Below are 15,831 nucleotides of genomic sequence, written 5' to 3' on the forward strand. Positions count from 1 at the left end.
GAGTAATATTCCATTGTATGTATATATACCAGCTGCTTTATCAGTTCATCTGTTGATGGACACTTAGGCTTCCACATCTTGGCTTTTGTAAATAATGCTGCTATGAACACTTGGGTGCATGTATATTTTTGAATTAGTGTTTTGTTTTCTTTGTATATATACCCAGGAGTGGAATTGCTGGATTATATGGTAATTCTAGTTTTAGTTTTTTGAGGAACCTCCAAATATTTTCCATAGTGGCTGCACCAATTTACATTCTCACCAGCAGCATACTAGGGTTCCTTTTTGATGACAGTCATTCTTTTGTTTATTTGTTTGTTTAGAAAGAAGAAAAGAGTTTTATTTATCACTATGGATGATAAATGAAACAATGAGTAAATAAAATTATACTTTTAATATTGATTTACAGTATTTCAAATATCTCTGGGTGTTTATATTTAATCTACATATCCATTCAGACTTCTTAAAATTATTTTCATGAGCTAATGATCCACACAGAATTTAAAAATTCACAGTATCCTTCAATTTTGTTTATTTTATTAAAATCCAGTCCTCGATCTAATTGCATTTCTTTTCTTCTTTAAAATATAAATAGTGGCACTTAAAATAACACTAACAATTGCAACAGATCCAACCACTGACGATACCAAGGTAGAAATGTTAACTCTGGGATTTGGATGACTTTCACCAGGACTGTGATCTGCTTGAGAAATAAACAAAGCTACTTGTGTAATGTTGGATACTTCAACATTACAATTTGGATGTCAAATTGTGTAATGTTGGATACTTCAACATTACAATTTGGATGTCAAATTGCTTTTATCCACACTTTGAATGGCAATGAATGGCAATGAATATGTGGGTTGCATTTTCTTCTGAGATATTTCCTGGTTTGAATGCAAAGGTTTCCTTGGAGTTGGCCTCATTTGGTAGCAGATCAGTAGTGTTTACTTGCAGAGCATCGTCAAAATTATCCCTTAGCTCCAGGATGTTTCCACTTATTCTTATGATATACTGTTGAACTTAGGAAAAAAAACTTACAAATGATGTAGGAACTGGAGCATCCATTTAAAATTCCTTTTTATTAATTTTTCTCAAAAACATTTAGTTATGTCAAGCTTATACTCATATCCAAAGCCTTATTTATTTTTCTATAAAAGCTGAATTCTGATTTTTAAACTCTGCCAAATGCTACCTTCTCTGTATGAAAAGTGGTAGCAGGTTATAATGTGTCACATTTGATTGATTCAAAACATGAGATTATAAAATTAATACTTTTCTGAGCTATCAATTAAACATTATTTTCCTCTTACTCACCCTTACACCCTTGCTTTTGCAATGAGTACCTTTCACTTAATCAACACTGCATGACACTTTGTCCTTACCATTTACAACATCAAAATAATCCGGTGCTGTCCATGTGTTTTTTATTAATTTTCATTGTAGTATAGTTGCTTTACAGTGTTGCGTTAGTTTCTGCTGTGCATCAAACTGAATCAGCTATACGTATACATAGATCCCCTCTTTTTTGGATTTCCTTCCCATTTGGTCACCACAGAGCAGTGAGTAGAGTTCCCTGTGCTATATAGTAGGTTCTCATTAGTTATCTATTTTATACATAGTAGTGTATATATGTCAATCCCAATCTCCCAATTCATCCCACCACCCCCCCCCCTCTGATGACAGTTATTCTGACAGGTGTGAGGTGATATCTCAATGCGGTTTTGTTTGCTTTCTCTGATTATTAGCAATGTTGAGCATCTTTTCATGTGTCTGGTGATCTGTATGCCTTTGTTGGAAAAATATCTATTCAAGTCTTCCCATTTTTTAATCGGGTTGTTTTTTCAATATTGAGTTGCATGAGCTGATCATATATTTTAGATATTAACCCCTTATTGGTCATATCTTCTACAAATATTTTCTCCAATTTGGTAGAATGTCTTTTTGTCAATGGTTTCCTTCGCTGTGTGAAAGGTTTTATGTTTAATCAGGTCCCATTTTTTTTTGTTGTTGTTGTTCTTTTTTTTTTTTTTTGCTTTTGTTTACTTTGCCTTAGGAAACAGATCAAAAAAATATTGCTACAATTTATGTCAAAGAGTGTCTTGCCTATGTTTCACTCTAGGAATTTTACAGTATCGGCTCTTACATTTAGGTCTTTGATCCATTTTGAGTTTATTTTTGTGTATGGTGTTAGAGAATGTTCTAATTTCATTCTTTTACATGTTGCTGTCCAGTTTTCCCAGCACCGTTTATTGAGGAGATTGTCTTTTCTCCATTGTATATTCTTGCCTCCTTTGTCATAGATTAACTGACCATAGGTGCGTGGGTTTATTTCTGGGCTCTCTATTCTGTTCCATTGATCCATGTGTCTGTTTTTGTGCCAATAACACACTGTTTTGATTACTGTAGCTTTTTGAAAACTAGTTTTTCTAATTATATCATTCCTCCCACATTTATTAGCTGGTATTCTTCAGTAATAAAGGGCTTTCCTTACTCTAACTACCTCCCATGGATTTTTATTTATTCAAAATGTTATTATCAAATACAGCACTCATTGTTTTTGATGTTTCGGTTGCTCCAGATGTAATCAGTGTCAGCCTTTTCAAGCAGATTCTGAATCTTTGTGACATGACCCTATTAGTGCATGAGCTCTTCTTTGCTTACAAAGGTATACTTGATCCAAGGCTCACCTTGTATTTTCCTTGCCCCAGACCTGGAATCAGCCAGTTCTCTAAGAAGACTTGGCACTTTTGAGAAGGGAATGTTATTTAGAGACAAAAGATCTGGGCATTACATGTGTTTATTGCTTTTTTGGGTAGAATCATTTCAAGACTGGTTAAGTGAATAGAAGATTTTGTTGTTTTGTTTTATTTTTTATTTTTTTTATTTTTTGTTTTGTTTTTAAATCATGAGTTCATAGTGGCATTCTCAATTCAACTTTACCATTATAGAATTTTTTTTCTTTACATCTTGAATTTTGTATCCATATCTCTTTTTCTTACACCATAAACCTTGGCTTCTGAAAATATTAATATATTTACTATTTTTTACTTTATCCTTATGAGATACATATACATAAAATAATTTCAAGTTATAATTATAATATTACTAGTACTAATAAACCTACTGGGTGATGCTTACAACTTTTTTTTGCAGTTTTTCCTGTTTTTAGAATATATTTCATTAGCATGAATCAGAGGCTGTGTTGACAAGTTAGATGAAATAACTGCTTTCTCTGTATGACTATGCTATGAATTTGATAAACATTTAGATTCATTTGCTTTTTTGCATTCCATTTTAGGGTTTGTAATGTTTTCCTTTTGATTTAATTTTACTGTTTGGATACCTAAAATATTAATATGGCTCAAAAGTCAAAACCATAGAAGGAGGTGGACTCAGAGGAATCTAGCTCTCATCCTTGTCCCTTCCACCCTAGTCACCACCTATCCCCTGTAAAAAAGAAAACAAAAGAGAAGCCTCAATTAAATAAAGTCAGGAGACCAGAAGGGGGAGCTCTCATACCCTGCCATGATAGCAGAGCCCAACAGGAAGAAAACAGATTTTTCTTTCCTGACAAGGACTCAGGCCAATGAAAAGCCATGGACTCTTTGTTTACTATAGCCCTCCCAACTTTCTTTTCCCCTCTATAAAAGTGTTGTCCTTCCCTCATCATGTGGGGACTTGCCCATTGTTTGGCATGGTTGCAGATTCCAAATTACAAATCTCTGCTCATCCCAAATAAACCCATCTTTGCTGAAGAAATATCTGATAGTCTATTTCAGGTCAACAACCCCTTAGTAACCATTTTCATTAGTTTGTTTTTATAACAGCTTTATTGAGATATATTTCATATACCATAAAATTTACCCTTCTAAAAGGTACAATTCAATGGTTTTTTTTTTTCTAAACGGCTCTGATGTCCTGCTAGCCATCTTTTTTTTTTTTTTTAATTTATTTTATTTATGGCTGTGTTGGGTCTTCGCTTCTGTGCGAGGGCTTTCTCCAGTTGTGGCAAGCGGGGGCCACTCTTCATCGCGGTGCGTAGGCCTCCCGCTATCGCGGCCTCTCTTGTTGTGGAGCACAGGCTCCAGACGCGCAGGCTCAGCAATTGTGGCTCACGGGCCCAGCCGCTCCGCGGCATGTGGGATCTTCCCAGACCAGGGCTCGAACCCATGTCCCCTGCATTGGCAGGCGGACTCTCAACCACTGCGCCACCAGGGAAGCCCCAATGGTTTTTAATATATTCACAGAGTTGTCCAACAATCATCACTATCTAGTTCCAGAACACTTTCACCACTCCAGAAAGAAACCCTGTAACCATTAGCTGTTACTTCCCATGTCTCAGTCCTAGGCAACTATTAACCTACATTCTGCCTCTATAGATTTGTCTTTTCTGGACATTTCATAAAAATGGAGTAATGTAATATGTAGCCTTTTGTGTCTGGTTTCTTTCACTTAGCATAATGTTTTCAAGGTTCATCCATGTACTTGATTCTTTTTATGGCTGAATAATTTTCCATTGTATGTTTATACCACATTTTGTTTTTTCCATTCAGCATTTGGTGGCCATATGGGCTGTTTCCACCTTTGGACAATTATGAATAATGCTGCTATGAATATTTGTGTATAAGTTTTTGGCAGAAATTTGTAATGCATCTGGAAATCACTTCAAAAACAAAATTCATATTTTCCTCATTCTTTTTAATGACCATATAATACCACATTGCTTGAATATACCATGATTTACATAACTAGTCACTTATTGTTGGACATTTATGTTGTTTCCAATATTTTGTTACTAAAAATTACACTGCACTGACACAAACTTGTGCATATGTTGTTCTGTATTTGTGGAGGTATGTCTTCAGAGTAGATGCCTAAAAGTGGAGTTGCTGGGTCAAAGGATAACTGAAGATGCAGATTTTTTTAGATATTGCCAAATTCCCCTCCTGTAGGTCTGTATTTGTATTGCATTAACACCAGCAATGTGTTGGACTCCCTGTGCCCCAAAGTCTCATAAACAGAATGTGGTCAAGCTTTAGGGTTTGCCAATAAATGGTATCTCAATGTAGGTTTAATTTGCATTTTTCTTATTACAAGTGAACTTGCACAGTTTTTCACATATTTAAGGTTATTTGTCTTTCTAGTTCTGTGTTTTGTGTGTTTGTGTCTATTGCTCCTTTTGTTCTAAGGATTTTGAGGAGCAAGATTCTTCAAGTAAGATAGATGGCTAGCCTTTGGGTGGAGGGAGGTAGGTGTCTCTCACTAACTGCTAGTAGGAGAATCTTCAACTGAATCCTTAGCTCATGTCACATATTAAGACTCTTAGAAAGTCAGAGCTGGAAGAACCCTTTGAGATTAGCTATTCCAGTCCCCTCATATTATAGATGACCAAACTGAGGCCCAGAGAGTAGGATGGACTTTCTTTAGGTTCATAGCAAATTAGCAATAAAGCTGAAATTTGGATCCAAAGTCCCTTTTCCCTGGGCAACTTCAAATTAACAACATGTGCTGATTTTTGTACTTTACGGAGATTATCATAAACAATTTTTTGGAAAGAAAATGCTTTTTAATGTTTGCTATTAGCCCAAATTACAAGCATTGGCAATAAGTATAAAAGCCATTGTCTTGCTAATTCTGCCTATTTGTCTGCAATATTGGCTATAGACGTATTAAAAAAAACCCAAAAAACAAAAAACTTAGAATGTCAGAGTTGGTCAGATCTTGGAGAGATATTATCATATCACAGGGGAACCTGAGGTCCAGAGGTGCAGAGTGATCAGGATTTATTACAGCAGGAGGCAAAGAGGGCCATTTAACCTTCACTAAGGGCCTCAATTTTAGGTGTTTTGAGATATTCTCCAAATGAGGTTAAAATATCTCATCAATGCATTAATGAGTGTGCTGATAGCTTTATTTTGTTAAACACAAACACTTAAAATGCATCACAATTTTTCTAAGCTTGTTGTCTCACTTATTTACTTTTTAATACACCAGGAGTGGTCTTAAGAGTGACCTGCCCATGGTCCTCAAGAAAGCTAGTAGCAGAACTGACACTAGAACCCAGGTTTGCTGACTCCTGGACAGAGTATTTTCTGCTGCACCATACTGTTTCCTTAGAGCAGCTAGCCTCTTATGAGTCAAGTAAATTCATCTTTATTCACAACATTGAACCTTCATGCCAGGAAGCACTACAGTCGGGCACACATGCCCCTTACACCCACCCATCTTAGAGCCCATCACCAGACCTACTCTCTGGAATGCTGCTATCTGTTCCTACATGCCACACCCAAGCAAAGAAGGTGACCATAATCATAGTTCACATGTCTTGAGAACTTCCTATGTGCCACGTACTTCACCTGTGTTCATTCAAATCCACACAACAGTCTTATGTGGTAGGGAATACTACTCTCATTTTATAGATGACCAAACAGGTTAAGAGAGGTTTTCCTAATATTACACAGCTGGGATTTGAACCCACGTTTATCTGACAGCAAAGCCTGTATTCAGCCACCATTCTACCTGGTGTTACCATTCAACTGAGACAACCCCTCAACTAAGATGCATGATGACCCTGAGAGGATATATATAAGGGTAAAGGGAAAACTGCCTTTCTCACAGAGCACTCAGACTGCCCAGGATGAAGCAGTTGGGGGCTGGGACTTAATGAGCTGACAGACAGTTTATCTGCAGTGCTACCATGTGGGCCAGCCCTCTAATAGGAACTCTTCCTGAAAACCTAGAAGTTACTTACTTGACCAAGTGTTTTATAAGAAGTTCCAGCATCTCTCGGTTCTTTTCTGGTAGCTTATATACCAAGGAATGAATAGCTCCCAGCCGATAATCCAGGTTGTCAGACTCTGAGAGAGAACAGAGAGATAGTTTTGCCTTCTGGGCAATTGGATCAAGCAAACTCTCATACATATACACACAGGCACACACACACAGGCGCACATGTGCACACACAGACACAGACAATCAGAGACACATAGAGTCAAAGAGATGAAAAGAGAGAGATATATATAGACACAGGGACACAATGACAAAGAGAGACCAAGAAACAAAGACACTGAAAGAAAGAGAGGGAGGGAGAGAGACTGACTAAAAGATAAAAACATAGATTGAAAACAAAGAAATAGGCCTAGAAAGATGAAGAAATAGAAGAGAGAAGAGAAAAGAAATATGAGTAGAGAAGACGAGACTGTCTCAGAGCAAGTCAGAATTCTGGATACAGCAGGTTGCTCCTAAAGTTCCACATGCAAACTTCCAGCTGGAATCCCTTGCCCACCCACTTTCCTTGTGGAACTAGGAGGTATGCTTCTGCCTCTAGGTTCCTATGAAAATCACTGAGAGACCTCAGAGTAAAGATCAAAGCTCTCTTGCCTCAACAAAGATTCATTATGAAGACAAATCCCCTGAATCTTTTTCCTAAATACCATACAAGGCATAATGCAGAAGAGTCACATCAAGGTAGGGAGGGATACTCATACAGTGGCCTCAGCCAAAACTTTTAATGCTTCTTCAGCTGCCAACTTTTTGAGTGATTCTAGATGCCTTATTTCCTATGTACCCCTCCACCCTCACCATCGGTCTTATCATCTAAAAAAATGTGATGCTAGCACTAAAAGATTAGGAGTAATAATTCACAACACAATTGAAAAGTATTTGAAAAGGCAAAGTGCTGAAAAAATGCTGAAATAGTAACTGTAATGGAAACATTTTGCTGTCCCCTGGCAATGTGAGCCATCTTGTTCTGATGTAAGAGGCAAATCAATCAATAAAGTCCTCAGACCTGTCATATCCCTCGTTAGCCAGTTTTCTCCAATTCACTCAACTAACATTGATTTATGAAAAATAATACAACACTTGAGTTAGCAAGTAAGAATACTCTCATTTGACAGTGGACAAAATCTGTGTATATGTTTGTTTTTTCCCTCACTTTCCCTCAAGCAGTCTTCTAGGCTTGTTGCTGTAAACATTACTTAGAAGCGAGGACAACACAATTAACTAAGTAACATAAATACTTACTGGCAGCAGAGACCAGCTCTTTGTGAAGTCTATAGGTCATGACAGGTTCAGAAAGATTCCTGAAATAAATGAAGACTGTAAGTTCCTTTGGGGAGGGAGTAGCAAGGCCTTAGATGCGCAGTTCTGTGAGCAGCAAGCCTGAAGTTTCTGAGCTCCACAGATTAACGACTACATACATTTCTCTCTTCATCTGAAACTTGGTCAGAGGAATCCTAGTTGCTAGTAATTCGACAGAAGACCTATAAAAGTATGAGCTGAGACCTTGTGCAGGGTCTCCAATTAGTTCCCCAAAGTGAAAAGAGGCACAAATCAGTCCTGCAAAATTCCAAATTGGACCCACTATGAATGCTACTATGAAGTCCTTACAGTTGGATACTTCCTCAGTTTCCAAAGTGCTTTTATATCTGTCCTCCCATTTGATCCTTCCAAAGATCCTGTGAGGTGAAGCAGTAATTCAAATCCCCATTTAATGGAGAAGGAAATTGAGCCTCAAATAGGTTTCTTTATTTAGTCAAAAAATATTGGCTGAGGGACTTCCCTGGTGGTCCAGTGGTTAACACTCCGTACTTCCACTGCAGGGGGAACGGGTTCGACCCCTGGTTGGGGAACTAAGATCCCGCTTGCTGTGTGCTGCAGCCAAAAAAAAAAAAATGTTGGCTGAGCCCCTACTTGTGACTGGCATTGTGCCAGGTATTGGGGATCCAGATGAGTTAGACAAAGTCTAGACCTCCAAGGAGCTAATAGTCTAGTTGAGGAGAGTTCCATATACAAAATGTAGGTGATGCATGGCTCAGAGGAAGGAAGTAATACACTAATAATAATAATAATAACAAACTATCCACTAAGTGGTTTATATATATTTACTCACTTAATTCTCATGACAACCCTGTAAGGTAGATATTGTTATTATCTCCATTTTATAGATAAGGAAACTGAGCTTCAGAAAAGTTAAATAATTCATCCTAGACCACACAATTAGTAAGTGGCAGAATTTAGCAGTCTGTCTCAAGTCCATGTTCTTAATCACTACGTTATACTGCTTGCCACTGTTATTATTGTAGTAATCTAGGTGAGAAATAATAAAGGCCTAAACAAAAATAGTGCCATTAGGGATAGAAAGAAAATGTGGAGAGTCATTTGAAAGACATTAAAGACAGAGCTCCATCAACAATTGCATATGTTGGTGACGGAGAGAGTAATCTGGTTTGGGTGACTGAATAGATTAGAAATTGATTGAGAGGGAAGTGGAGATGCTATGTCAGAAGGGTTTCTGGGATAGCCAAAGGCAGATGTTTATTAGGAAGATGGATGGAGTGCCTTTCTAAATCTGAGAAGTAGATGTGGAAATCATGAACCTAGGAGGGTGATTAGAACCATGAGAACAGATTCCACTGCTCAAGGAAAGATGACAAACTGGCAGCCAACAGCTACATGAGACCTTTCAACATTTCTTCCCTGTCCAGAGTAGTGTGTAAAAAAGAAATGGAATTGAATGAGTCATCAGAATATGAAAAAATTGTGTATTTCACATAAAAATCAATATTGTCTGCCTCTATTGAAAAACTGAAAGATCTGTCTATATTGGGTCCATATGGTTATTTGTGGAAGTAAAGAATATTGCTGTTTATATATAAACAAAGGGATTGCTATGCAAGTAAAGGTTTTATATGCAACAAGTTTAACATGAAAGCAGTCTACTTCAGTCATTTTCATGTCCTGGCTTTTGTGGATATTTGAATTTTCCATCCCCTCAGTGTAGTAAAAAGAGAGGAAAGCCTTAGGAAATACCAGGTAGAAAGTCCATAAAAGGGACTTCTAAAAATGGTCAAAGAGGTGAGAGAAAATCCAAAAGCAATGGATTAGCAGAATCCAAAAGAAGAAAAAGTTTCAAGGAGGGCTTGTTAACAGCTTCAAATGCTACAAAGAGGTCAAATAAGGTAAAGGCTGACAATTGTCCATTGTGTTTAGAATTGAGGGAATCACTGGTGACCTTGGCAAGAGCAGCTTCAGTAGAGCAGAGGGGGCGGGAGTCAGACTGCAGTGGGTTAAGGAGTAAACTGGGACATTAAGAAGCAGAGACAGGGAGTGTATATTACTTCATACACTGAAGCTAGATTGGGAAGGGGTGAAATATCTCACTAGGCAATCTCATCTAAGCTCCTGCCTCCAATTATCATCTACACTGTTGATGATTCTCAATTTTTTAGCTCAAGCCCAGAATTCTTGAGTTTCATTCCTATATATTTCCTATATATCAAATTGCCTACTTAAAATTCTTGTCCTGATTTCTTCAGACACCCAAATTTGACATATCCAAACCTAACTTGTCATATCCCTCAAATTTAGTCATTTTCTTATGTTTCCCAAATCAGTAAATGTATGACCATCATTTGGTTGTATGGGCCGGAAATGTGGAAGCCATTCTTTTATCTCCCTCTCCTCCATCTTCATATCCAAGTTTACTCGCTAAATCTCTAGAATATGCTTATTTCTATCTATCCCCACCACTACTCCCTAGTCCACACAGAAGCATCATCTCTTTCCGGGACCACAGCAATAGCTTGCTAATTGGTTTCCACCTCTACTTATTTTGCCTCTCTCTATGTTTTTCTCAAAATGCAAATCTCATCATATAACCTCCTGCTTAAAAATATTTCAATATATTCTCATTCCTTTTAATATAAATTCATACCCCAATTCTTAAAATGTCCTAAAAGGCCTTGCATGATCTGGCCCCTACATATCTCTCCCTCCCTGTCTACACTCAATACTCCACATAAACTGGTACATGTAGTTTCTTAAAAGGGTCTTCCTCTTGCTTCAAGGTCTTTGCATATGAAGTTATTTCTGTCTGGAACTGCCTCCCCCCACCCCCAGTTGACTCCAAGTTATAATTCAAACCTCATTCCAAACTAAAAATCAGAATAAGTTAGGCCTTCCTATTATATGACTGCATAGCACCTTGCACTTTTCCTTCAGAGCACTAATCATAGCACATTATATTTGTATAATTATTTGTCTTTTGTCTGTCCACTTCACTGGACTATAACCTTTTTAAGGTCATATCTACTCACAGCTATATGCCTACTGCCAGACACCATGCTAGGCATAGAGTAGGTCAGGAAATGTTTACTGAATGGTTTAGTGAATGGTAGAATAAATGAATGCAAAGAGATGTGTAATGTTGGAGCATATTTACATGCTGAGAGGAAAGAGCCTGTTGAATGAGAGAGGGTAAAGATACAGAAGAGAGAAGGGATGGTTTTTAGAGTAATTTTCTAGAAATGTTGGAGACAAGGGGTGAGTTAGGTGCCTAGAACACAGATGGAGGAAGTCCACTATGAAAATACTGACACATTTAAGAAATCTAAAGGGTGCTGACTGGCTAGTACATATTAAATGTTCATGGATATGACACTTAAGAACAAATATCTCTTATTGGGGTTACAGGCCACTCAAACTTTCAGGCTCGATCTTCTCATCTTTCAAAAGAGCTACACTGCTTGTTATGGGATAAGCTGGGAAAGATGTAATGTCGGAGGGATTTACTCTATATAAATCTCTGAAAAAAAATAACTCCTTTTAAGTAGGCTAGAGACACAGAGTTATTTACTTGCACTATTCTCATCATCACGAGTCTCCTGAAAGTATGCATAGCAGATTACTCTGTCTTTCTTAAATTACCCAAGCAACTCCAAGAAGGTCACAGCCCCTGGGCAGTGGGGAATAGGGGAATAAGGTGCTCCAATACCAGTGGCCTTATAAGTCAGAGATACTTAGGTTCAAATAATATGAGCCATGATCATGAATATTACTTAATGGGGGAGGGGTATGATTTAATTTCTTCATCTGTAAAATGAGTATGGTAACACCTATCTTATAAGATTATTGTGAGAAAAAAACAATGATATTGTCAACGTAAGCAACTAGAACACAGCCTAGCACGGAATAAACCCTCCAACGCCAGTGCTTTTCTTCTTTGGCATATGCAGGAGAAATACTCCTGGAAAGAGCATTCATGTTTACTTAAAGTTCTAAGATGATGCTACAGCAGAAGGTCATTTAATAGCAATATCTGGGACCCAATCTATTTTGGATTAATGATATTTCCCATAGCTAATGTACCTATCTTAACGTCTAAAGAGTACAGTAATTGAAAAGAAGACATTCTACCACATAAAGTATGGTGCATACATGGGACACAGAAAATGGTAAGAAATGAATGACTTTAAAAAGTGTATATGTCACAAATATTTTTATGTAATATAAATCTATGCCAATAAACTGAATGATATATTCATCATCATTGTGCATCCCCAAATTTTGCTTGTAAGTTAATTTCTTTCCCGACTGCCACCACTTCATTCAGTTCTAACATTTTTATGGTTGTAGTTTTTTGGTTTTTATTTCCATTATAACAAAAGACATACAAATACACAAATTATGTTTGTGTAAATGCAATTTAATGTTTCAAAATGGTTATTATCCACTAAAACATGTTAACAACCTTGAAATGTCACAACTCCTGATTTTACTAGTGAGCCCATTTGTGACATCACCCTATCTGTGCACAATGGCAAAACTTCAATTATTTTAAGGGCGTGATTTTTAAATAATCTTTTTTAAAGCCAATTTTCTTCAAAAAAGCCATATTTCAATAACTATTCTATTATTTTGATGCTTCCCTTGCTTAAATTCCCAAATTTTAAAAAGTCTCCTAATGCACATTCTTCTTTGACAGAAATTTTTTTCACTATTATTTTCTTTAGCAATCCTACCCAACCTCCCAAAATTGGGACCACATTAACTCCAATCTCCATCCAGAAATATTTCATCAACTCTGAAAAGGAATGGTCTAAATCATATCAGATATACCTGAGGTAGAATTTCAAGGAGCTGGTGATTGTCTTAATGTCCCAGTCACTATTTTGAAAATCAACATCTCCTGGACATTTAGGATCTATTTGAGAAGAAAAAAATGATAAAAAAGTTAACATTCCACAAGATCTTACATTTTATCCCTTTAAAAGAAAAATAAAGTGCATTAATTAAAAGATGGTTACTCTGACCAGTTTTCAAAAGATGAAAACTTTACAACAAACATGTCTTTGAGGTCTCAAAAATTCCCTTATATTGAACTAGGGATGTAAGGAGCTTGGAAGCCACCTCTTTCATTCACACAATAAGAAAAAACAATGGAACAAACTGAAAGTCAACTCCTCTTAGTTCCATCAGAGAACTGAGGTCATAAGGCAAACTGAAGAAACAGACAGGCAGATACAGAGAATCAAAACTTATAGAGCAGAAGCCCAAGGGTAGAAAACTCCTTGGGAAACAGTACAGGGCTAGGAAAATCCAATCTGTAATTGGCAAATTGCTAGCGGCTCAGTGTGGACAAGATTGAGAGTTAAAAATTTTAAGAAGGCCCAGTCCTAGGGGACTCCCAAGCTTTTGTGAGTTTTACCTCCAGGAGCCCTATCAGGTCCTCAGAGTGAAGATCTGAGAAAAATTCCCTCATGTTACTGTAATTCTGAGAAGGAGATAAGAAAATTAGCCATTTAAAAATATGCACAGAGCATTTCATTCTTCTTAATAAGGCCTACCCTCAAGAGAAACTACTTTACCAGAGCTTAACTGACCTGGGAAGGGGGAAATTCCCAATTCCAGAAATGAAATCCCTTCCTGTCTCTTCTAAGGGGGAAAACTGAAACAAAACTGAGAAATACTTGTGAAAGTCACAGGCCAGAAGCACAGGTTCACTAAAATACTGAGACATAATTGTAGAATTGTAGAACACTACCCCTCCCCTCACACCTTACCACCATATCAACAGGCTTCCTGGATAATAACAAGGGAATATGACTAAAAGAATTATTCTTCTCAGACAATATTTAAGAAGTCTCTAGGGAAAACAAAAGACAGTAGAGGAAATAAAAACAAGGACACCAGAGGTAAGTTTAGCCCCTGAGACCTACAGATACAGCAACCAAAAAACACAGGCTAAACTCTAGCCAGATAAATAAAACCTCACACTAAAGACCCATTTACCTCAGTTCCTTTTACCCATAATGTCTGGCTTGCAACAAAAATTACAAGAAAACACTAAAAGACAAAAAAAGTTTCAAGAAACACAGAAAGCATCAGAATAAGACTCAGATATGGCAGATACTTTATAATTATCAAACTAGGAATTTAAAACAACTACGATTAATATACCAAGGACTGTAATGGGTAAAGTGGACAACATTAAAAAAAGGAGTTGGATTAATGTAAGCAGAGAGATAGAAGCTTTAAGAAAGAATCAAAAGGAAATTTTAGAAATCAGAAACACCATAACAGAAATGAAGAATTCCTTTGATGGACACAGGTGAGAAAATAATCAGTGAACTTAAAGAAATGTCAGTATAAACTTCCAAAAATAAAATGCAAAGAGAAAAAAAAAAAGAAAGGAAAAGACAGAAGAGGATATCCAAAAACTGTGGGACAATAACAAAAGGTGTAACATACATGCAATGGGAATACTAGAAGGGGAAGAAAGAGAAAAAGGAACAGCGGAAATATCTTAAGCAATGATGACTGAGAATTTCTGAAAACTAATAATAAACACAAAACCACAAATCCAGGAATCTTGGAAAACACCAATCAGGATACATATCAAAAGAATCTACACCTAAGCATACCACAGTCAAACTGAATAAAACCAAAGACAAAGAAAAAATCTTGATAGAAGCCAGAAGAAAAAAACACCTTACTGAAGGAAGAGCACAATAAGAATTATTCCAACTTTTCTCAAGAAACCATGTAAACAAGAAGAGAGTGGAATGAAATATTTAAAGTGTTAAAAGAAAAAAAAGACCAGCCTGAAAGAAAGAAATTACCTTTCAAAGGTGAATGAGAAATACTTTCTCAAATAAACAAACATTGAGAAAATTTGTCACCAGTAGATCTCCCTTGCAAGAGACGTTAGAAGAAGTTCTTCACAGAGAAACCTATATGTCAATAATTCATATTTACATAAAGAAATGAAGAGTATTAGAGGAGGAATAAATGATGGTAAACAAAACACTATTACTCTTATTCTTAACTGGTCTAAGAGGTAAAAGTTTAAAATAATAGCAACAATGTATTCAGTGATTATAGCTTATGGATAGTGAAATGAATGACAAAAATGTTATAAGGGATTAAAGAGAGGAATTAGAAACATTCTGTTATAAAGTACTGGCACTAACAGTGCAGTGGTATGGTATTATTTGAAAGAGGACTTGGATAAACTGTAAATGTATGTTGCAAATGCAAGGGCAACCACTAAAAAAGAGTTTTAAAAAAGTATAATTTATATGTTAACAAAGAGAAAAAATAGAATCATAAAAAATACTCAGTTAAACCCAGAGAAGGCCGAAAAAGGGTGGAAAATGAAAAAAGAAACGAAGAACAAGGACCATGACCAGAAAAATGTAGCCAGTATGGTAGGTATTAATCCAACTATATCAATAATCACTTTAAATGTCAATGGTATAAATACACCAATGAAAATACATAGACTGTCAGAATGTATTATAAAACAAGACTTAATTATATATTATCTACAAGAAACCAACTTCAAATATAAAGAGACATATAGATTAAAAAAGGGATGGAGAATGATATACCACGCTAACATTAATCAAAAACAAAGCTGAGGTAGCTCTATTCATTTCAAACAAAGCAGACTTCAGATCAAGGAAATTATCAGGGATAAAGAGGGTCATTAAATAGAAGGATTAATTCTCCAAGAATACATACCTATCCTTAAAAGATATGCAT

The 15,831-nt window shown here is 36.5% G+C and overlaps 1 protein-coding gene across 5 annotated transcripts in view; it reads right to left on the reverse strand.

Moving 5' to 3' along the window:
• Positions 1 to 15,831, reverse strand: part of OPHN1 (oligophrenin 1) — a 594,537-nt gene that overhangs the window by 109,824 nt on the left and 468,882 nt on the right. For all 5 annotated transcript variants that reach the window (XM_057538773.1, XM_057538771.1, XM_057538772.1 and 2 more), the window contains 3 exons: positions 12,904 to 12,988; positions 8,029 to 8,087; positions 6,755 to 6,860 (listed from right to left, as the gene is read on the reverse strand). In XM_057538773.1, coding sequence (XP_057394756.1) covers positions 6,755 to 6,860; positions 8,029 to 8,087; positions 12,904 to 12,988 — 250 coding nt within the window. The remainder of the gene's footprint in view (positions 1 to 6,754; positions 6,861 to 8,028; positions 8,088 to 12,903; positions 12,989 to 15,831) is intronic.

Source organism: Balaenoptera acutorostrata, chromosome X (genome assembly GCF_949987535.1).
Source record: "Balaenoptera acutorostrata chromosome X, mBalAcu1.1, whole genome shotgun sequence".
In the NCBI taxonomy this organism is placed as follows: domain Eukaryota; kingdom Metazoa; phylum Chordata; class Mammalia; order Artiodactyla; family Balaenopteridae; genus Balaenoptera; species Balaenoptera acutorostrata.